Genomic DNA, 24,235 nt, shown 5'->3' on the forward strand with positions numbered 1-24,235 from the left:
AATACACAGACATCCGTAATACAGAGGCATGAGGGGGGCACATACCGCTCACCCCCTCCTAATGCACAGGCATCCTCCCCAATACAGAGGCATGAGGGGGTCGCGTACCTCTCACCCCCTCCTAATACACAGGCAGCATCCCTAATACAGAGGCATGAGGGGGGCGCGTACCTCTCACTCCCTCCTAATACACAGGCATCCTCCCTAATACAGAGGCATGAGGGGGGCTCGCCTTCTACAGAGACACCGGGGGGGGGGGACATGTACCTCTCACCCCCTCCTAATACACAGACATCCGTAATACAGAGGCATGAGGGGGGCACATACCGCTCACCCCCTCCTAATGCACAGGCATCCTCCCCAATACAGAGGCATGAGGGGGTCGCGTACCTTTCACCCCCTCCTAATACACAGGCAGCATCCCTAATACAGAGGCATGAGGGGGGCGCGTACCTCTCACTCCCTCCTAATACACAGGCAGCATCCCTAATACAGAGGCATGAGGGGGGCGCGTACCTCTCACTCCCTCCTAATACACAGGCATCCTCCCTAATACAGAGGCATGAGGGGGCGCGTACCTCTCACCCCCTCCTAATACACAGGCATCATCCCCAATACAGAGGCATGAGGGGGGAGCGTACCTCTCACCCCTCCTAATACACAGGCATCCTCCCTAATGCAGAGGCATGAGGGGGCTCGTACCTCTTACCCCCTCCTAATACACAGGCATCCTCCCTAATACAGAGGCATGAGGGGGGCGCGTACCTCTCACCCCCTCCTAATGCACAGGCATCCTCCCTAATACAGAGGCATGAGGGGGGCGCGTACCTCTCACCCCCTCCTAATACACAGGCATCCTCCCCAATATAGAGGCATGAGGGGGGCGCGTACCTCTCACCCCCTCCTAATACACAGGCAGCATCCCTAATACAGAGGCATGAGGGGGGCTCGCCTTCTACAGAGAGACGGGGGCGTACGTCTCCCGCTCCTAATACAGAGGCATGAGGGGGGCTCGCCTTCTACAGAGAGATGGGGGGCATGTACCTCTCACCCCCTCCTAATACACAGACACACGTACCTCTCACCCCCTCCTAATACACAGACACACGTACCTCTCACCCCCGCCTAATACACAGACACACGTACCTCTCCCCACCCCCACCTAATAGACACACGTACCTCTCCCCCCCCCCACCTAATACACAGGCACACGTACCTCTTCCCCCCCACCTAATACAGACACACATACCTCTGTCCCCCCCACCTAATACACAGACACACGTACCTCTGTCCCCCCCACCTTACACAGACACACGTACCTCTCCCCCCCACCTAATACACAGACACACGTACCTCTCCCCCCCACCTAATACACAGACACACGTACCTCTCACCCCCACCTGATACACAGACACACGTACCTCTCACCCCCTCCTAATACACAGACACACGTACCTCTCCCCCCCTCCTAATACACAGACACACGTACCTCTCCCCCCTCCTAATACACACACGTACCTCTCACCCCCTCCTAATACACACACGTACCTCTCACCCCCTCCTAATACACAGACACACGTATCTCTCGCCCCCTCCTAATACACACACGTACCTCTCACCCCCACCTAATACACAGACACACGTACCTCTCACCCCCACCTAATACACAGACACACGTACCTCTCACCCCCACCTAATACACAGGGACACGTACCTCTCACCCCCTCCAAATACACAGGGACACGTACCTCTCACCCCCACCTAATACACAGGGACACGTACCTCTCACCCCCACCTAATACACAGACACACGTACCTCTCACCCCCTCCAAATACACAGGCACACGTACCTCTCCCCCCCACCTAATACACAGACACACGTACCTCTCACCCCCTCCAAATACACAGACACACGTACCTCTCCCCCCCACCTAATACACAGGGACACGTACCTCTCACCCCCACCTAATACACAGGAACACTACCTCTCATCTCTTTGCTGTAATTAATTCATTGGATTAATTAACCTGCCCCTCCCTTTAACTCTTCTGCTGCCTATTAGGGGAGGGTCCTGTTATGTTAACCGCTTCATTACTGGGGGGGGGGGGGGAGCGTATAATTATATATATATATCCCTCTTTCTCCCTGACTTAAGGGACTTCCTGTGCTGCATTACCTGCGTGGCGTGCAGGGGGCCCGATACTCCGCCACTGGGAGCCTGGGGTGATCACGTTCGTGGTACACAGCGCCTCCACGCGGGAGAGATCCTAAAGCAGAAGGATAGCCCCTCCCAGGAACCCAATGCAGACAGTAATTACACACACAACCAAAGTAACACCTCCCTGGCAAACCCCCCCCTCCCCCAAGTTCTGGGGTGTCTGCGCACTTACCCCGTTAGCGTCCGCAGACCCGTCCCTCCCCAAAGAGCGTGTGTGGGGCAGCGCTACCCACAGTGGGTTGGGCCGTGGGTGCACACGTACATAACACCTCCCGGGTCCCAGCCCAGGCCAGCTCAAGCCAGCCGCTGAGTCCGTGGAACCGCCACGTGGTTCCCACGCTGCGCCCGGACGAATCCTCCACCCGCGCTGATCCGCCGGCGGTTGCCTCTGGAGGGGTTTCCCCGCTGGAGTGCGCCCCGATAAAAGAGTCTTTAATGAAGTCCGCCTGGATCTGGTCCCAGACCGCTCCACAACGTGGCGTCGTGACTGGCGCGATACACGGACTATACAGGCGGTCCTCGTTTTACGACGAACGGCTTATCCGACGCTTGCCAACGCATCCCTATGGCCCGTTTTACGACGCCCGAACGGCTTATCCGACGCTCTTACGACGCTTTAAAAAATTGCTACAAATGAACAAGCAGAAGGCTGCAGGCTAGGGAGATCATTCTGAACAGTCTGTGTGAAGGTTTGGGGGTGTATTTTAGGCCCTAAACCATGGCTGATCAGAGCAAAAAGCACAGTGCTGTTACTCCAAAAAGGAATAGAAAATCTATAACTTTGGAGACCAAGCAAAACATCATAAAGCGCTCTGAGAAAGGAGAGACGAACACAGAAATTGGACGTGCCTTGGATATACCTCGCACAACTATTGTGACTATAATAAAAGACAAGGCAAGAATCCTGGAACAGATTAAGGGCTCAGCACCTATGCAAGGTACGACAATAAGGCAACGTGCTGGGCATATTGCTGAGGTAGAAAAACTCCTCATCATATGGCTGGAAGATCAATCCCAGCGTCATGTGCCCATTAGTTTAGCCTTAATTCAGGCCAAGGCTTTGAGTCTGTATGAGGACATTAAGCACCAGCATGGAGAAGGGACCACTGAGGAAACGTTCACTGCAAGTAAGGGCTGGTTTATGCGGTTTAAAGAGAGGGCAAACTTGCATAACATTAAAGTGACCGGGGAAGCTGCTAGTGCGGATGAGGAGGCAGCTAAAACCTTCCCTGTTACATTGGCCAAAATTATAGAGGACGGTGGCTATTGCGCACGTCAAGTGTTCAATGTTGATGAGACTGGGCTCTACTGGAAGAAAGTGCCCAGTAGAAGCTACATTGCAAGAGAGGAAAAATCTATGCAAAGGACAGGCTGACTCTTCTGCTTGGATCAAATGCTGCAGGTGATTTCAGGCTAAAACCTTTGCTTGTTTATCATGCAGCAAACCCTAGGGCATTCAAGGGTTACGCAAAGAGCACACTTCCAGTGATTTGGAAGTCCAACCGTAAGGCATGGGTAACAGGGAGCCTTTTTGAGGACTGGTTCCAGCATCAATTTATTCCGGCTGTGCAATTATATTGCATGAACCAGAACCTCGATTTCAAAGCATAGCTGCTCCTGGACAATGCTCCTGGCCATCCCGTGTACCTGGATGACCATCATCCAAACGTCATGGTGGTGTTCATGCCCCCCAACACCACCTCACTGATACAGCCGATGGACCAGGGAGTTATCGCTTCCTTCAAGGCCTACTATCTTAGGCGAACATTTGCCCAGGCCATCAGAGCAACTGATGTGGAAGGTGGTCCAACCTTAAAAGAATTTTGGAAGGGTTACAACATTCTCCATGCAGTGAGAAACATCGGAGAGGCATGGAATGAGGTGAAACAATCCAATCTAAATGGAGTTTGGCATAATTTGTGCCCGGATTTTGTGTCTGATGTCCAAGGCCTTACAGAGACTGTTGCAGAGGTTACAGAAACTGTTGTGCAAATGGCCAGAGATCTCAACTTGGAGGTGGAAACCGAGGATATTGAGGAGTTGCTCGCCTCACATGCTAACGAGTTGAGCAATGAAGTTGAGCATGCAATTAGAGGAGCAAAAAATTGCTGAAGAGGAGGCCCACCAATCTGCTGACGTGGCACAGCCACAGCCACGTAAATCATTGTCAACCAAAATGTTGGCTGCGGCATTCAAGCACATTGATAGCGCACTGGCCATATTTGAGGACAATGACCCTAACATTGAACGGAGTTCAACAGTCAGTCGTGGGGTGTCTAACCAAATCAGCTGCTATAGAGAGATCTACACGCAGAAAAGGAAAGGATCTGACCAGACTTCAATGAAGAGGTTCTTCAAGAGGCCGAAACCTTCAACTGCACCTACATCACCTCCAAAAAGTCCGTTGTCTGTTGAAGACCCCCCCCCCCCCCCCCCCCAATCATCTTCCTCCAATAACTGATGGGTTTTTTTTTTGCTCATGTACATTTCTGTACAGAATACAGCATAGTTTTATTTTTATAGTTTTATTTTTCTGTTCTGGAATCAATAAATATAATGTTTCCATCATAATCTATGTGTGTGCTGCATATCTTATTGCTTGAGTAACATTTTCTGTGTATTTTAGCATTAAAAATGCCTTCAGGAACGGAACGTTTGATTTAAACAGTGTTCCTATGGGAAAACGGGTTTCGCTTTACGACGCTTCGCTATCCGACGCCATTTTGAGTAACGCATTGCGTCGGATAACCGAGGACCGCCTGTATACAGCTAATGGGGAAAGTCCCTAGCTAGGGGTTTCCCTGTAGCAGCCACAATCTGTTTAGGTGATTGGGGACTATCTTGGACCTAAGGGGGTTACTCTGACCTAGTCTGGGTGCCGCTGACACCCAGACCCTACCTTCCTTTCTCTGTCCTGACTCTAACTGTCTCCAACTGTCTCCAACTGTCCTAACTGTCTCCAACTGTCCTAACTGTCTCCAACTGTCCTAACTGTCTCCAACTGTCTCCAACTGTCCTAACTGTCTCCAACTGTCCTAACTGTCCTAACTGTCTCCAACTGTCCTACTGTCAGCTAATGTAGCAGCCCTATTAGCTGAGCCACGCCGCGTGATCATTCTCCTACAGCATTCTGGGGGAGTGTAGTTCTCCTGCAGAGTCCCTAGGCAAGATCGCCGCTGCAATCCGGTGCTCTGCGCATGCGCGAGGTGTGGCAATATGGCCACCGCTACCTCGGGTGCTACTGCGCGTGCGTCGGGAGTACAAACATGGCCGCCGGCACTGCACGTGCGCGATCCAGGTAATGGCCGCCGGGACTTACTTCTGCGCACGCGCACCATCTCGTGCATGCGCGGACTCTACAAGATGGCGGCTGCCCTGTGAATGGAGCCGCCGGGAACCTCCGGCGACCCGGTCGCCCCTTCATCAGCCGCAGCGCCCCCGCACACCCCTCCAGACGCAACTGTGCACCTCCCCTCACTCTCCCCAGCCTCCGCTGCCGGACAAATGGGGGACCCAGGCTCTATATTTATATATATATATATATATATATATATGTAGCCATGGTATGTTTGGCTATTCTACTGCCCCCCGTTTATGTAAGCCCTGATAGATGGAGGCTATAACAGACTGCCATCTTGGGTTTTCCCCTCCTCCAGCAGCCTCTCTGAGTGACAGGGTGTGGAAGGGAATTGGCTCTGTGTACAGCCAATAATGGTGCAGACCTAGTGCCCTCCCCCTCCTGTGCCTTAGGGAGGAAGCATGTAAAGTTAGTCAGTCCAGGTTCAGCCTTCAGAGGGTAGAGACCTACGCCTCCAGCCCCGTTATGGGCTGGGGAAGAGTTGAGGCACCTGGCCGGGCCTCCAGCCTACCAGTGTGGCCTAGGGCCAGTCTAAGACCTGGATCCTGCTATTAACATCATGCGTCCGCTGTAACAAGAACTGCAGCGGCTGCACCAATAAAGGATCCCATTTTATATACCCCTGCTATCCCGGTGCTGGGGGAACCACAGGGCTATCCCAGTGCTGGGGGAACCACAGGGCTATCCCGGTGCTGGGGGAACCACAGGGCTATCCCGGTGCTGGGGGAACCACATGGCTATCCCGGTGCTGGGGGAACCACACGGCTATCCCGGTGCTGGGGAACCACACGGATATCCCGGTGCTGGGGGAACCACACGGCTATCCCGGTGCTGGGGGAACCACATGGCTATTCCGGTGCTGGGGGAACCACACGGCTCTCCCGGTGCTGGGGGAACCACATGGCTCTCCCGGTGCTGGGGGAACCACACGGCTCTCCCGGTGCTGGGGGAACCACATGGCTCTCCCGGTGCTGGGGGAACCACACGGCTCTCCCGGTGCTGGGGGAACCACACGGCTATCCCGGTGCTGGGGGAACCACACGGCTATCCCGGTGCTGGGGGAACCACAGGGCTATCCCGGTGCTGGGGGAACCACAGGGCTATCCCGGTGCTGGGGGAACCACATGGCTATCCCGGTGCTGGGGGAATCACACGGCTATCCCGGTGCTGGGGAACCACACGGATATCCCGGTGCTGGGGGAACCACACGGCTATACCGGTGCTGGGGGAACCACACGGCTCTCCCGGTGCTGGGGGAACCACACGGCTCTCCCGGTGCTGGGGGAACCACGCGGCTATCCCGGTGCTGGGGGAACCACACTTCTCTCCCGGGGCTGGGGGAACCACACGGCTATCCCGGTGCTGGGGGAACCACACGGCTCTCCAAGTGCTGGGGGAAACCACATGGCTCTCCCGGTGCTGGGGGAACCACACGGCTCTCCCGGTGCTGGGGGAACCACATGGCTCTCCCGGTGCTGGGGGAACCACACGGCTCTCCCGGTGCTGGGGGAACCACATAGCTCTCCCGGTGCTGGGGGAACCACACGGCTCTCCCGGTGCTGGGGGAACCACACGGCTATCCCGGTGCTGGGGGAACCACACGGCTATCCCGGTGCTGGGGGAACCACAGGGCTATCCCGGTGCTGGGGGAACCACAGGGCTATCCCGGTGCTGGGGGAACCACATGGCTATCCCGGTGCTGGGGGAACCACACGGCTATCCCGGTGCTGGGGAACCACACGGATATCCCGGGGCTGGGGGAACCACACGGCTATACCGGTGCTGGGGGAACCACACGGCTCTCCCGGTGCTGGGGGAACCACACGGCTCTCCCGGTGCTGGGGGAACCACGCGGCTATCCCGGTGCTGGGGGAACCACACTTCTCTCCCGGGGCTGGGGGAACCACACGGCTATCCCGGTGCTGGGGGAACCACACGGCTCTCCAAGTGCTGGGGGAAACCACATGGCTCTCCCGGTGCTGGGGGAACCACACGGCTCTCCCGGTGCTGGGGGAACCACACGGCTCTCCCGGTGCTGGGGGAACCACACGGCTCTCCCGGTGCTGGGGGAACCACACGGCTATCCCGGTGCTGGGGGAACCACACGGCTATCCCGGTGCTGGAGGAACCACACGGCTATCCCAGGGCTGGGGAAACCACACGGCTATCCCCGTGCTGGGGGAACCACACGGCTATGCCAGGGCTGGGGGAACCACACGGCTCTCCCGGTGCTGGGGGAACCACGCGGCTATCCCGGTGCTGGGGGAACCACACTTCTCTCCCGGGGCTGGGGGAACCACACGGCTATCCCGGTGCTGGGGGAACCACACGGCTCTCCAAGTGCTGGGGGAAACCACATGGCTCTCCCGGTGCTGGGGGAACCACACGGCTCTCCCGGTGCTGGGGGAACCACATGGCTCTCCCGGTGCTGGGGGAACCACACGGCTCTCCCGGTGCTGGGGGAACCACATGGCTCTCCCGGTGCTGGGGGAACCACACGGCTCTCCCGGTGCTGGGGGAACCACACGGCTATCCCGGTGCTGGGGGAACCACACGGCTATCCCGGTGCTGGGGGAACCACAGGGCTATCCCGGTGCTGGGGGAACCACAGGGCTATCCCGGTGCTGGGGGAACCACATGGCTATCCCGGTGCTGGGGGAACCACACGGCTATCCCGGTGCTGGGGAACCACACGGATATCCCGGTGCTGGGGGAACCAAACGGCTATACCGGTGCTGGGGGAACCACACGGCTCTCCCGGTGCTGGGGGAACCACACGGCTCTCCCGGTGCTGGGGGAACCACGCGGCTATCCCGGTGCTGGGGGAACCACACTTCTCTCCCGGGGCTGGGGGAACCACACGGCTATCCCGGTGCTGGGGGAACCACACGGCTCTCCAAGTGCTGGGGGAAACCACATGGCTCTCCCGGTGCTGGGGGAACCACACGGCTCTCCCGGTGCTGGGGGAACCACACGGCTCTCCCGGTGCTGGGGGAACCACACGGCTCTCCCGGTGCTGGGGGAACCACACGGCTATCCCAGTGCTGGGGGAACCACACGGCTATCCCGGTGCTGGGGGAACCACACGGCTATCCCGGTGCTGGAGGAACCACACGGCTATCCCAGGGCTGGGGAAACCACACGGCTATCCCCGTGCTGGGGGAACCACACGGCTATGCCAGGGCTGGGGGAACCACACGGCTCTCCCGGGGCTGGGGGAACCACATGGCTATGCCAGGGCTGGGAGAACCACACGGCTATGCCAGGGCTGGGGGAACCACACGGCTATCCCGGGGCTGGGGGTATCACACGGCTCTCCCAGTGCTGGGGGAACCACATGGCTCTCCCGGTGCTGGGGGAACCACACGGCTCTCCCGGTGCTGGGGGAACCACACGGCTCTCCCGGTGCTGGGGGAACCACACGGCTCTCCCGGTGCTGGGGGAACCACACGGCTCTCCCGGTGCTGGGGGAACCACACGGCTCTCCCGGTGCTGGGGGAACCACACGGATATCCCGGTGCTGGGGGAACCACACGGCTATCCCGGTGCTGGGGGAACCACGCGGCTATCCCGGTGCTGGGGGAACCACACGGCTCTCTCGGGGCTGGGGGAACCACACGGATATCCCGGTGCTGGGGGAACCACACGGCTCTCCCGGTGCTGGGGGAACCACACGGCTCTCCCGGTGCTGGGGGAACCACACGGCTCTCCCGGTGCTGGGGGAACCACACGGATATCCCGGTGCTGGGGGAACCACATGGCTATCCCGGTGCTGGGGGAACCACGCGGCTATCCCGGTGCTGGGGGAACCACACGGCTCTCTCGGGGCTGGGGGAACCACACGGATATCCCGGTGCTGGGGGAACCAAACGGCTATCCCGGTGCTGGGGGAACCACACGGCTGTCCCGGTGCTGGGGGAACCACACGGCTCTCCCGGTGCTGGGGGAACTACGCGGCTATCCCGGTGCTGGGGGAACCACATGGCTATCTCGGTGCTGGGGGAACTACATGGCTATCCCGGTGCTGGGGAACCACACGGCTCTCCTGGTGCTGGGGAAACCACACGGCTATCCCGGTGCTGGGGGAACTACACGGCTCTCCCGGTGCTGTGGGAACCACACGGCTATCCCGGTGCTGGGGGAACCACACGGCTATCCCGGTGCTGGGGGAACCACATGGATATCCCGGTGCTGGGGGAACCACACGGCTATCCCGGTGCTGGGGGAACCACACGGATATCCCGGTGCTGGGGGAACCACACGGATATCCCGGTGCTGGGGGAACCACACGGATATCCCGGAGCTGGGGGAACCACACGGCTATCCCGGGGCTGGGGGAACAACACGGCTCTCCCGGTGCTGGGGGAACCACACAGCTATCCCGGTGCTGGGGGAACCACGCGGCTATCCCGGTGCTGGGGGAACCACACGGCTATCCCGTTGCTGGGGGAACCAAACCGCTATCCCGGTGCTGGGCAAACCACATGGCTATCCCGGTGCTGGGGGAATCACACGGCTATCCCGGTGCTGGGGGAACCACACGGATATCCCGGTGCTGGGGGAACCACGCGGATATCCCGGTGCTGGGGGAACCACGCGGATATCCCGGTGCTGGGGGAACCACACGGATATCCCGGTGCTGGGGGAACCACGCGGATATCCCGGTGCTGGGGGAACCACGCGGATATCCCGGTGCTGGCGGAACCACAAGGCTATCCCAGTGCTGGGGGAGGGAACAGAAAACATGTCCCCCACCCAACCAGTGAAGCCGGCTAGCTTGGGGATAGTACGCTGCGGTGAAGTGGGGCGGTCAGAATGTGAATGCATACAGGTCAGCGGCAAAATGTGCAGAGCAACAACCCGCAGGGAACTGCAGCAATGATAAGTACGGCACGTACAGAGGGTACACAGCATCATTCTACACTGCAACAGGGTAACAAACATGTTCCCACAGCCTTCTCGTGGATATAAATGCGAACAGGCAGCTACAAAATATACAGAGCGAAAAACCTGGCTGGAACTGCAGCAATGGCAAATACAGAACGTACTGCACAGTACTCAGTACCATTCTACGTTGCAACAGGGCAGCAAATATGTTCCCAAAGCCTTCTCTGGCGATCACCAGATAGCAGCGCGGCGATCTCGCTAAAATGGCCCGCACAGCTGGACACGGCGTCCCTGTAAATGCAGATCAGCAGTCGCGGAAAGCTGAGCGAGCGAGCGAGCGTGCGGAAGCTGTCGCTCAGAAAGCAACAATCCAAAATAACGGGTCACAGATTTTTTTTAACAGCGCGCCTCAGCACGGACGGCGCCACCGTAAACGGGGCCTATGGCTGCGTCCCCGCTGGTGCTGAGCGCGCGGCGCTTGCCGCTTTTACCTCCTGTACTATTTATGTGTAATTCCCCGCTCACGCGGTGCGCGCTCGTGCGCAGGCACGCACGCTCACTCAAGCTTGGCGCTTGAGTAAACAAAAAAAAATTGACTTAGAGTGTTGGTGACGTCGCCGCTCTCAAGCACGAGCGCGGTCGGCGCCAGCCAGGGTTAAGGGTTTTCTGGCTATGCATCTTAACCCTGGCTGTGCTCAAAGCTGTGACCATGCAGCAAGCTTAAGCCTATAGGGGACCATGTTGAATGGTTTTGAAGCAAAAGGTGTCACTGTGTGCTCATTTGCATGTCATTTCCCAGAATCCCTTGCTGCAGTGGAAGTGCTGTGTGCTGGGGGATAATGGTGAAAGGCAGGGCTGCATGTCATTTCCCAGAATCCCTTGCTGCAGTGGGAGCGCTGTGTGCTGGGGGATAATGGTGAAAGGCAGGGCTGCATGTCATTTCCCAGAATCCCTTTCTGCAGTGGGAGCACTGTGTGCTGGGTGATGATGGGAAAGGCGGGGCTGCATGTCATTTCCCAGAATCCCTTGCTGCAGTGGAAGTGCTGTGTGCTGGGTGATGATGGGAAAGGCGGGGGTAGCAGACCTGTCTAAGACATTCAAATGAGCATACAGTTGTATTTCCATTTACTATATGCTTTGCTGTGGAGGGTTTTTGTCACTTTTTTTACCCACTATAACTAAACACACACACACACACACACACACTTTTCTATGTATCTCTGTATATAAAGTTGTGTATCTGGATATAGAAGAACTGATATCTCTGCAGAGCACACACATCCTTCCCACTATTTATATGGTGAATGACGCTTTCTTTTTAAGGTCTTATGTTTGTGGGGTTTATAGATAAGGAATTCCTGTTGGGTACAACAGTAAGCAACGTTGAAAATAACCCGTGCCCCCTGTCAGACTCCTTCCTCTCCATCGTGCACCGGGCATGTGACTCACGATGGACATGGGATCAGCCAATCACAAAGGCGGTGAGAGAGGAGGGACTAAGGGGAGAGGACCCTTTGAAGAGTGGCTGGCAGAGCACGAGTGAGGGAGTTCTGCACCAGCCCGAGAGGTCTCAGGACTGATTGCGAGTGACCAGTCTACTTCCAGCCGGAGAGAGCGGGCGCTGACTGAAGGGAGAACAGCGAATCTTGCCCAGTGGATCATCTGAGAAGTACGAGGCCTGTTATACCTATTCAGGAGCTCCAACGATGTCTCGCCACCATCACAAGGGCCCCGATACTCAGTGACCCGCCATCTGTTAAGGCTCACAAGGTCACCAGAGTGTCCATTGATAACTATTTCATCAGTACAGTTATACTATCAACGTTGCGGTAGTCTGTCTCCTGTTGGCTGACCCAGTGCCGGCGTGATGGCGGTTCCATCGGCGCCGCTGCATCGAGCCCCAAAGTCACAGAGGCCCCCGGCGCTCTTCCCCACAGCGATGATACTGATTGTCGGGGGGAGATCACGGGGGGGGGGGCTTCTCCTCCTGCGGGGGTCCCTCCTCATGGTGCCGCGACCAGGAGGAGCTGCGGTGCCGGATCAGGTAATAGGCCCCCTGCGAAACAGCACGCCGACCCCCGGTCTGAGCTATCGCCACGTGTGACCGTCACCTAGAACAGGCGGACTCAGACCCCCGCATCAGCAGCAGGTGTCAGTCTGAGGCAGAATAAGAGGGGTTACGTAAGTACACCCCCCTTATAAGAACATCTCCTCACAGCCCTGACGTGCCCCTTCCTATGGGGGAACCCCTGTTATAAGAACACCCCCCTTATAAGAACATCTCCTCACAGCCTGACGTGCCCCTTCCTATGGGGGATCCCCTGTTATAAGAACACCCCCCTTATAAGAACATCTCCTCACAGCCTGACGTGCCCCTTCCTATGGGGGGATCCCCTGTTATAAGAACTCCCCTCTTATAAGAACATCTCACAGCCCTGACGTGCCCCTTCCTATGGGGGGAACCCCTGTTATAAGAACACCCCCCTTATAAGAACATCTCCTCACAGCCTGATGTGCCCCTTCCTATGGGGGGAACCCCTGTTATAAGAACACCCTCCTTATAAGAACATCTCCTCACAGCCTGACGTGCCCCTTCCTATGGGGGGATCACCTGTTATAAGAACTCCCCTCTTATAAGAACATCTCCTCACAGCCCTGACGTGCCCCTTCCTATGGGGGGATCCCCTGTTATAAGAACACCCCCCTTATAAGAACACCTCCTCAGAACCCAGATGTGCCCCTTCCTATGGGGACCCCGTTATAAGAACACCCCCCTTATAAGAACATCTCCCCAGAGCCCAGATGTGCCCCTTCCTATGGGGGGATCCCCTGTTATAAGAGCACCCCCCTTATAAGAACATCTCCTCACAGCCCTGATGTGCCCCTTCCTATGGGGGGATCCCCTGTTATAAGAACACCCCCCTTATAAGAACACCTCCTCACAGCCCTGACATGCCCCTTCCTACGGGGGGGATCCCCTATTATAAGAATACCCCCCTATAAGAACACCTCCTCAGAGCCCAGATGTGCCCCTTCCTATGGGGGAACCCGTTATAATAACACCCCCTTATAAGAACATCCCCTCACAGCCCTGACGTGCCCCTTCCTATGGGAGGAACCCCTGTTATAAGAACATCCCCCTTATAAGAACATCTCCTCAGAACCCTGACGTGCCCCTTCCTAGGGGGGATCCCCTGTTATAAGAACACACCCCATATAAGAACATCTCCTCAGAACCCTGACGTGCCCCTTCCTATGGGGGGAACCCCTGTTATAAGAACACCCCCCTTAAAAGAACATCTCCTCACAGCCTGACGTGCCCCTTCCTATGGGGGGATCCCCTGTTATAAGAACACCCCCCTTATAAGAACATCTCCTCACAGCCTGACGTGTCCCTTCCTATGGGGTGATCCCCTGTTATAAGAACACCCCCCTTATAAGAACACCTCCTCACAGCCTGACGTGCCCCTTCCTATGGGGGATCCCGTTATAAGAACACCCCCCTTATAAGAACATCTCCTCACAGCCCTGACGTGCCCCTTCCTATGGGGGAAACCCCTGTTATAAGAACACCCCCCTTATAAGAACACCTCCTCAGAGCGCAGATGTGCCCCTTCCTATGGGGACTCCGTTATAAGAACATCTCCTCACAGCCTGACGAGCCCCTTCCTATGGGGGGGAACCCCTGTTATAAGAACACCCCCCTTATAAGAACACCTCCTCAGAGCCCAGATGTGCCCCTTCCTATGGGAGGAACGGCTGTTGTAAGAACAACCCTCCCCCCCACCCCCCCCTTATAAGAATTATTATCTCAGTCTCCAGACATCCTATTCTTATTTATGGCATTATTAAAATTATAACCGCCCCCCCCCTCTCGTAATTTTAGAATTAACCCTAACATCCTCCAGCCAATCACATGTCTCCTCCTGAGGCTTTATATACAGGGAGCCTCTTACGCGGGTTCCCCAGGATGTGTGGGGTTTCTTATAGGGGAAAATGTATTCCTATAATGTTCTATGCTTATTCCTATTAATCGTGCCGTTTGCCTTGGCAGAGAAGCAGGTGAAGGGAATGTGGCTGTCTCTTTTCTCAGGGCTGTCTCTTTTCTCAGGGCTGTCTCTTTTCTGTCCTTATATCTCAGCTCTGATCTCTCTATCTGTTCAGGACTGTCTCTTTATGTACTTATATCTCAACTCTCTCGCTCTCTTCTCAGGACTGTCTCTTTCTGTCCTTATATCTCTGCTCTCTCTCTATATCTTTTCAGGGCTGTCTCTTTATGTCTTTATATCTCAACTCTCTTGCTTTCTTCTCAGGACTGTCTCTTTCTGTCCTTATACAGTATCTCTGCTCTGTGTCTTCTCAGAACGGTCTCTTTTCTGTCCTTATATCAGCTCTGCTCTATCTGTTCATGACTGTCTCTTTATGTCCTTATATCTCCGCTCTGCTCGCTCACTTCTCAGGACTGTCTCTTTATCTCCTTATATCTCTGCTCTCTCTCTTCTCAGAACTGTCTCTTTATGTCCTTATATCTCAACTCTCTCTCGATCTCTTCTCATGGCTGTCTCTTTCCTGTCCTTATATTTCAGCTCTCCTCTCTTCTTAATGCTGTCTTTTCTTTCCTTACTGTATATCTCTGCTCTCTCTCTCTGCTCAGGACAGTCGCTTTACTGTCCATATCTCAGCTTTGCTCAGGACTGTCTCTTTTCTTCCTAATCTCTCTGCTCTCTCTGCTCAGGGCTGTCTCTTTTCTGTCCATATACCTCTTCTCTCACTCTTTGCTCAGGACTGTCTATTTTCTCTCCTTATATCTCAGCTCTATCTCCTCAGGACTGTCTCTTTTCTGTCCTAATATCTACTCTCTCCCTCTGCTCACAACTGTCTATTTTCTGTCCTTATATCTGAGCTCTCACTCTCTCTTCTTAGGACTGTCTCTTTTCTGTCCTTATATCTCAGCGCCTCTCTATCTCTGCTGAGAGTTGTCTGTTTTCTGTTTTATACCTCAACTCTCTCTCACTCTCTTCTCAATGCAGTCTCTTTTCTTTCCTTATATCTCAGCTCTGCTCTCTCTGCTCAGAGCTCCCTTGTCTGTCATATCTTAGCTCTCTCTATTCTCAGGACTGTCTCTTTTCTGTCCTTATATCTCAGCTGTTCATTCTCTTTCTGCTCAGGGCTGTCTCATTTCTGTCCTTATAGCTCAGCTCTCTGTCACTCTCTGCTCAGGACCGTCTCTTTTCATTCCTTATAGTTCATCTCTCTCTATTTGCTCAAGACTGTCTCCTTGGTTTGGGTATATCTCAGCTCTCACTCTCTCTGCTCAGGACTGTCTCTTTTCTGTCCTTATATCTCAGCTCTCCTCTCTCTCCGCTTTCGGGCTGTCTCTTTTCTGTCCATATCTCTGCTCTCTTCTCAGGGCTGTCTCTTTTGTGTCCTTATATCTCAGCTCTGCTCTCTCTTCTCAGGACTGTCCCTTTTCTTCCCTTATCTCAGCTCTCTCACAGCTCAGGACGGTCTCTTTTCTGTCATAACTCTGCTCTCTATATATGATATTTATAGGATGGTGTAAGAAGTGGGATCTGATTATGTTCCAGAGTTAGGCTGTTTTTGAGATGGTGGTAGAAGTGGGATCCGTGAATCCTCTCTCTCTCTCTTCCTCAGGGATGCCCCCAGTCGTGTGAATGCCCCGTACCCGCCACGTGTCCCCCTGACACACCCAAGACCCTGGACCCCTGCGGATGTGGGTGTGAGGTGTGCATGCAAAAGCTGGACTCTCCGTGCGATGGATTCAGACCTTGTGACCCCACACAGAATTTGACCTGCGACTACCGGCGGGATCCAGAGGCGAAGCACGGAGTGTGCAAGGGTCTGTGTCAGGATTTACACCCTTATTTTATGGGTGCCCTCTTATCTAACCCCTTGCACATTTAATTTTTTCCTTGCACGTTTATCCTATCCTGCACACTCATTTTATCTTCTGCTTAAGGGTTTTATCCCTTGCACACTTGTTTTACCTCTTACACACTTCCTTTATCCCTCGCACACTTCTTTTACTATCTTGCACACTTACTTTATCCCTCACACACTTCTTTTTACTATCTTGCACACCTTTTCTCTTGCACACTTCAATTATCACTCACACACTTGTTTATTACCTTGCACACTTGAGTTTCTCCTTGCACACGTGATTCACCTCTTGCACTCTTCCTTTATCACCCACACGCTTGTTTTTAATTATCTTGCACTTGTTGTATCCCTTGCACACTTGTTTACTACTGCATTATCATTTGCACACTAGACTTATCCCTTACACGCTTTTTTGTCCCATGAATGATTGTTTGATTGGTATACACGTTTTTTTTATCTCTTCCACTGATTAATCCCTTGCACGCTTAGTTTATCGCTTCCGCACTCATTTGATCCCTCGCACACTTGTAAGATTTTTTTACATTCTCACACTTGCCTTATCCCTCACAGTTTAATTTATCCATTCCTCGCACACTCTGCCCTCCTTCTCCCATGCCCTTCTCCTCGCACGCTCTGCTCTTCTCGCACGCTCTGCCTTATGGCACAGGTATTCACGTCTCCCCCTTTCTCTCCGCTTACCTCCTCGTCCTTCTTCATTCCTCCATCTTTTCCCTTCTAACCCCCCCTCCTCATCTCTTTGTTCCCCTCTCTCCCTCACCTTCTCTCCCCCTCTCCACTTCCACTCCCCCCTCCATCTTTCCCCCTTCCCCTTCCTCTCACCCTACGCCTCTCTCCCCAACCCCCTTCATTTTCCTCCCTCCCCTTCTCCCCTCATCTCTCCCAACCCCCTCCTCATTTTCTTCCCTCTCTCCTCTACCCCTTCTTCATTTCCCTCCCTCTCTCCCCTTCATCCCCCCCCTCCACCCTCACTCACTCCCCTCACTTCTTCCCTCCCCCCGCACTCACTCACTCACGCCGCTCCCTCTCCCTCCCCGGCAGGCCTCCGTGAGCGTCTCTCGTGCTTCCTGAACGGCAGCGAGATTTTGCACGGCCAGAGTTTCCGGCAGGAGTGTGACAGCCGGTGCCGGTGCAGAAACGGAAGCATCCGGTGCGTGCCCTACTGCCCCCGCCACCCGCCCCCCCTGTCGTCCGGCTGCCGGGACATGCGCCTGGTGAATGGTGAGAAGATATTCGGCTACCGAGTTTTGAGGGCGGGCTACCACATTTAACAGCCTGTTTGCAGGAATAAGGAGCCCCCTAGAGGCCGGCTACTAGTTTTAAGAGACGGCCATCCCAACGTGGAATGTTGGCTACCCATTTCCGAAAGTGGGCTACCAAATCTAAGAAATGGCTACCAGGTTAAAAAACAAACAAAAATAAAGGCGGGTTACCTATATTCGGGACGCTGACTGCCACGTGTAAGAGGCCACCTTTCAATTTAAAGCGTTGTCTACTGGGTTATTTTCGAGGGTGGGCTACCAGATTCACCACGTGGCTACCAGATTGAAAAAGCCACCTGTTAACAGCCCTGGTTTGAGATGAAGGGGGCTTGCGTCTTCAATTGGGCTGTCACCGAGTTGAATCTGGTTACCGCGTTGAAGAAGCGGGCAACCAGTTTTCCCGAATCGGCTACCAATCTCTGGCTACCGATTTGCTGAGGGTAGAACCGCCAAATGGCTGGAGGGGAGGGGGGGGGGGGGTTGGCTACCGACTTTAATAAGGCGGCTACCAAGTTAAATAAAAGGCTACAGATTGTGAGTAAGGGTACGGCTAGCAGGTTCACCGCGTGTTCACACCCGGGCACCGATTTTTTAACGAGCGGGCTACCAAGTTAAGGCAACTGAAAATATCCCGTGTGAGCACATTGACAGCTAAGGACAGGTCTGCACCCCTGCCCTTCCCCATTATCTCCCAGCATACGGTGCTCCCACTGCAGCAAGGGATTCTGGGAAATGACATGCAGCCCTGCCTTTCACCCATTATCCCCCAGCATACAGTGCTCCCACTGCAGCAAGGGATTCTGGGAAATGACATGCACCCTGCCTTTCACCATTATCCTCCAGCACACAGCACTTCCACTGCAGCATGGGATTCTGGGAAACAACAGGCAAATGAGCACACTGTCTTTCACAGCCTAGGTTTAAAGTGCAGAGCCAGTAGACCCACTCACAGACAGCTCTTTCAATCATTTGGGTCTCATTAGGGCGACGCTGGGATAGGTTTCATCCACACATTATATACATTATGGTGGGAAAAGCAAGTGACAGAAACCCTCCACTGTATACTGTAGCGTACAGCAAATACAAGTCCCATTCAGGCATCGCAGGCAGGTCTGCACCCCCTGCCTTTCACCATTATCCCCCAGCACACTGCAGCAAGGGATTCTGGGAAATGACATGCAAATGAGCACACAATGTGTCACCTTGGCCTGAAATCCATTTTTTACATGGAACCCTTATAAGTGAATGCTCTGCTGCTCACACAGCTTTTAAGCACAGCCTGGGAGTAGATGCAAAGCCAGTCAAACCACTCACAGACAGACTGTTTCGACCTTAATGGGTCTCAGCAGTGTGAGGCTGGTTGTACTGGCTCTGCAGTTTTCGATGTAAGTAAGACAGCACTGTGGCTACCACATTTTAGAGGTGGGCGACCATATCTGTGAAGGTGGCTACCAGTTTGGAGACGGTGGCTACCAGTGTGGAGACGGTGGCTACTGATTGAAGATATGGTAATCCCAGGTTTTATTAGCCCATTAACCCAATGTAAGAAGGGGGCATGGTGGGGTATGGGACCCAGGGTGGCTAGCAGATTATAACCCCCGGCTATCTACCCCTGTCCTCCTGCTTTCTGCCCCTTCTCAAGTCCCGGGACAGTGCTGTAAGCAGTGGAGGTGCGTGGAGGGGTCAAACAGGTTCCTGAACTGGCTGAAACCCCAGAGCGACGATATCTACCCCAGTCCGGAGGGAGAAATGAACCCCCTTACTAAGGACTTGGGGGCAAGAAGGGGGAGTGGCAGAGATCACCCTGGAAGAGGTGCAGTGACAGAGCTGTGTGTGTGTGTGTGTGTGTGTGTGTGTGTGTTGTGGGGGGGGGGGGTCAGTACAGGAATAGCAGAGAGGTCTGCAGGGCAGGGTGGAGGTGCAGTGACATAGCTGTGTGTGTGTGGGGGGGGGGGTCAGTACAGGAATAGCAGAGAGGGCTGCAGGGCAGGATGGAGGTGCAGTGACAGAGCTGTGTGTGTGTGGGGGGGGCAGTACAGGAATAGCAGAGAGGGCTGCAGGGCAGGATGGAGGTGCAGTGACAGAGCTGTGTGTGTGTGGGAGGGGTCAGTACATGAATATTAGAGAGGGCTGCAGGGCAGGATGGAGGTGCAGTGACAGAGCTGTGTGTGTGTGGGGGGGGGGGGGGGGTCAGTACAGGAATAGCAGAGAGGGCTGCAGGGCAGGATGGAGGTGCAGTGACAGAGCTGTGTGTGTGTGGGAGGGGTCAGTACATGAATATTAGAGAGGGCTGCAGGGCAGGATGGAGGTGCAGTGACAGAGCTGTGTGTGTGTGGGGGGGGGGGGTCAGTACAGAATAGCAGAGAGGGCTGCAGGGCAGGGTGGAGGCGCAGTGACAGAGCTGTGTGTGTGTGTGGGGTCAGTACAGGAATAGCAGAGAGGGCTGCAGGGCAGGATGGAGGTGCAGTGACAGAGCTGTGTGTGGGGGGGGTCAGTACAGGAATAGCAGAGAGGCTGCAGGGCAGGATGGAGGTGCAGTGACAGAGCTGTGTGTGTGTGTGTGTGTGTGTGTGTGTGTGTGTGTGTGTGTGTGTGTGTGTGTGTGTGTGTGTGTGTGTGTGTGTGTGTGTGTGTGTGTGTGTGTGGCAGTACAGGAATAGCAGAGAGGGCTGCAGGGCAGGATGGAGGTGCAGTGATAGAGCTGTGTGTGTGGGGGGGGGTGTGGGGTCAGTACAGGAATAGCAGAGAGGGCTGCAGGGCAGGATGGAGGTGCAGTGACAGAGCTGTGTGTGTGTGTGGGGGGGGGTCAGTACAGGAATAGCAGAGAGGGCTGCAGGGCAGGATGGAGGTGCAGTGACAGAGCTGTGTGTGTGTGTGTGTGTGTGTGTGTGTGTGTGTGTGTGTGTGTGTGTGTGTGTGTGTGTGTGTGTGTGTGTGTGTGTGTGTGAGTGTGTGTGTGTGTGTGTGTGTGGCAGTACAGGAATAGCAGAGAGGGCTGCAGGGCAGGATGGAGGTGCAGTGACAGAGCTGTGTGTGTGTGGGGGAGGTCAGTACAGGAATAGCAGAGAGGGCTGCAGGGCAGGATGGAGGTGCAGTGATAGAGCTGTGTGTGTGTGGGGGGGTGTGGGGTCAGTACAGGAATAGCAGAGAGAGCTGCAGGGCAGGATGGAGGTGCAGTGACAGAGCTGTGTGTGTGTGTGGGGGGGGTCAGTACAGGAATAGCAGAGAGGGCTGCAGGGCAGGATGGAGGTGCAGTGACAGAGCTGCGTGTGTGTGTGTGGGGGGGGGGGCAGTACAGGAATAGCAGAGAGGGCTGCAGGGCAGGATGGAGGTGCAGTGACAGAGCTGTGTGTGTGTGTGGGGGGGGGGGGTCAGTACAGGAATAGCAGAGAGGGCTGCAGGACAGGATGGAGATGCAGTGACAGAGCTGTGTGTGTGTGGGGGGGGGGTCAGTACAGGAATAGCAGAGAGGGCTGCAGGGCAGGATGGAGGTGCAGTTACAGAGCTGTGTTTGTGTGTGGGGGGGGGGGTCAGTACAGGAATAGCAGAGAGGGCTGCAGGGCAGGATGGAGGTGCAGTGACAGAGCTCTGTGTGTTGGGGGGGGTCAGTACAGGAATAGCAGAGAGGGCTGCAGGGCAGGATGGAGGTGCAGTGACAGAGCTGTGTGTGTGTGTTGGGGGGGGTCAGTACAGGAATAGCAGAGAGGGCTGCAGGGCAGGATGGAGGTGCAGTGACAGAGCTGTGTGTGTGTTGGGGGGGGTCAGTACAGGAATAGCAGAGAGGGCTGCAGGGCAGGATGGAGGTGCAGGTGACAGAGCTGTGTGTGTGTTGGTGGGGGGTCAGTACAGGAATAGCAGAGAGGGCTGCAGGGCAGGATGGAGGTGCAGTGACAGAGCTGTGTGTGTGTGTGTGTGTGTGTGTGTGTGTGTGTGTGTGTGTGTTGTGTGTGTGTGTGTGTGTGTGTGTGTGTGTGTGTGTGTGTGTGTGTGTGTGTGTGTGTGTGTGTGGCAGTACAGGAATAGCAGAGAGGGCTGCAGGGCAGGATGGAGGTGCAGTGACAGAGCTGTGTGTGTGTGGGGGAGGTCAGTACAGGAATAGCAGAGAGGGCTGCAGGGCAGGATGGAGGTTCAGTGATAGAGCTGTGTGTGTGTGGGGGGGGTGTGGGGTCAGTACAGGAATAGCAGAGAGAGCTGCAGGGCAGGATGGAGGTGCAGTGACAGAGCTGTGTGTGTGTGTTGGGGGGGGTCAGTACAGGAATAGCAGAGAGGGCTGCAGGGCAGGATGGAGGTGGAGTGACAGAGCTGTGTGTGTGTTGGGGGGGGTCAGTACAGGAATAGCAGAGAGGGCTGCAGGGCAGGATGGAGGTGCAGTGACAGAGCTGTGTGTGTGTTGGTGGGGGGTCAGTACAGGAATAGCAGAGAGGGCTGCAGGGCAGGATGGAGGTGCAGTGACAGAGCTGTGTGTGTGTGTGTGTGTGTGTGTGTGTGTGTGTGTGTGTGTGTGTGTGTGTGTGTGTGTGTGTGTGTGTGTGTGTGGCAGTACAGGAATAGCAGAGAGGGCTGCAGGGCAGGATGGAGGTGCAGTGACAGAGCTGTGTGTGTGTGGGGGAGGTCAGTACAGGAATAGCAGAGAGGGCTGCAGGGCAGGATGGAGGTGCAGTGATAGAGCTGTGTGTGTGTGGGGGGGTGTGGGGTCAGTACAGGAATAGTAGAGAGAGCTGCAGGGCAGGATGGAGGTGCAGTGACAGAGCTGTGTGTGTGTGTGGGGGGGTCAGTACAGGAATAGCAGAGAGGGCTGCAGGGCAGGATGGAGGTGCAGTGACAGAGCTGCGTGTGTGTGTGTGGGGGGGCAGTACAGGAATAGCAGAGAGGGCTGCAGGGCAGGATGGAGGTGCAGTGACAGAGCTGTGTGTGTGTGGGGGGGGGGTCAGTACAGGAATAGCAGAGGGGGCTGCAGGGCAGGATGGAGGTGCAGTGACAGAGCTCTGTGTGTTGGGGGGGGGTCAGTACAGGAATAGCAGAGAGGGCTGCAGGGCAGGATGGAGGTGCAGTGACAGAGCTGTGTGTGTGTGTTGGGGGGGTCAGTACAGGAATAGCAGAGAGGGCTGCAGGGCAGGATGGAGGTGCAGTGATAGAGCTGTGTGTGTGTTGGGGGGGGTCAGTACAGAATAGCAGAGAGGGCTGCAGGGCAGGATGGAGGTGCAGTGACAGAGCTGTGTGTGTGTTGGTGGGGGGTCAGTACAGGAATAGCAGAGAGGGCTGCAGGGCAGGATGGAGGTGCAGTGACAGAGCTGTGTGTGTGGTGTGGGGGTCAGTACAGGAATAGCAGAGAGGGCTGCAGGGCAGGATGGAGGTGCAGTGACAGAGCTGTGTGTGTGTGGGGGGGGGGGGGTCAGTACAGAATAGCAGAGAGGGCTGCAGGGCAGGATGGAGGTGCAGTGACAGAGCTCTGTGTGTTGGGGGGGGTCAGTACAGGAATAGCAGAGAGGGCTGCAGGGCAGGATGGAGGTGCAGTGACAGAGCTGTGTGTGTGTGTTGGGGGGGGGTCAGTACAGGAATAGCAGAGAGGGCTGCAGGGCAGGATGGAGGTGCAGTGACAGAGCTGTGTGTGTGTTGGGGGGGTCAGTACAGGAATAGCAGAGAGGGCTGCAGGCAGGATGGAGGTGCAGTGACAGAGCTGTGTGTGTGTGGGGGGGGTCAGTACAGGAATAGCAGAGAGGGCTGCAGGGCAGGATGGAGGTGCAGTGACAGAGCTGTGTGTTGTGGGGGGGGTCAGTACAGGAATAGCAGAGAGGGCTGCAGGGCAGGATGGAGGTGCAGTGACAGAGCTGTGTGTGTGTGGGGGGGTCAGTACAGGAATAGCAGAGAGGGCTGCAGGGCAGGATGGAGGTGCAGACAGAGCTGTGTGTGTGTGGGGGGGGTCAGTACAGGAATAGCAGAGAGGGCTGCAGGGCAGGATGGAGGTGCAGTGACAGAGCTGTGTGTGTGTGTGGGGGGTCAGTACAGGAATAGCAGAGAGGGCTGCAGGGCAGGGTGGAGGTGCAGTGACAGAGCTGTGTGTGTGTGTGGGGGGTCAGTACAGGAATAGCAGAGAGGGCTGCAGGGCAGGATGGAGGTGCAGTGACAGAGCTGTGTGTGTGTGGGGGGGGTCAGTACAGGAATAGCAGAGAGGGCTGCAGGGCAGGATGGAGGTGCAGTGACAGAGCTGTGTGTGTGTGGATGCGCAGGAATAGCAGAGGTGGCTGCAGTGTTTGCCTTTTTGTCCACAGAGCCCACCTCGCCCCCCTGCAGTGCGCCCCCCACTGACTGGACCCCCTGCTCGCGCTCCTGCGGTTTCGGGAACTCTGTGAGGATAAGTTACGAGCGGGGGGAGCTGCACCCCGAGAGCGGAGAGGAGGCTGTGCATGGTCAGGCCCTGCGGGGGGAGCACAGCGCTGCCAACTACACGGTGAGGGGGGAGAAGGGGGCGGGGGGCAACAGGGGGGAGGGGATAAAGGGGGAGGGGATAAAGGGGGGCGGGGGGTAACAGGGGGGAGGGGATAACAGGGGTGGGAGGGATAAAAGGGGGGAGGGGATAAAGGGGGGGGAGGG

At 55.8% G+C, this 24,235-nt stretch overlaps 1 protein-coding gene across 1 annotated transcript in view; it reads left to right on the plus strand.

Moving 5' to 3' along the window:
• The first annotated feature begins 14,400 nt into the window (after positions 1–14,400).
• The window catches only part of LOC142483197 (CCN family member 1-like), a 13,590-nt gene continuing 3,755 nt past the window's right edge, over positions 14,401–24,235 (plus strand). Inside the window, exons 1-5 of the mRNA XM_075583264.1 lie at positions 14,401–14,525; positions 16,119–16,323; positions 17,424–17,603; positions 19,287–19,457; positions 23,914–24,092. Coding sequence (XP_075439379.1) covers positions 14,460–14,525; positions 16,119–16,323; positions 17,424–17,603; positions 19,287–19,457; positions 23,914–24,092 — 801 coding nt within the window. The 5' untranslated portion in view covers positions 14,401–14,459. The remainder of the gene's footprint in view (positions 14,526–16,118; positions 16,324–17,423; positions 17,604–19,286; positions 19,458–23,913; positions 24,093–24,235) is intronic.

Source organism: Ascaphus truei, unplaced genomic scaffold (genome assembly GCF_040206685.1).
Source record: "Ascaphus truei isolate aAscTru1 unplaced genomic scaffold, aAscTru1.hap1 HAP1_SCAFFOLD_306, whole genome shotgun sequence".
Classification (NCBI taxonomy): Eukaryota; Metazoa; Chordata; class Amphibia; order Anura; family Ascaphidae; genus Ascaphus; species Ascaphus truei.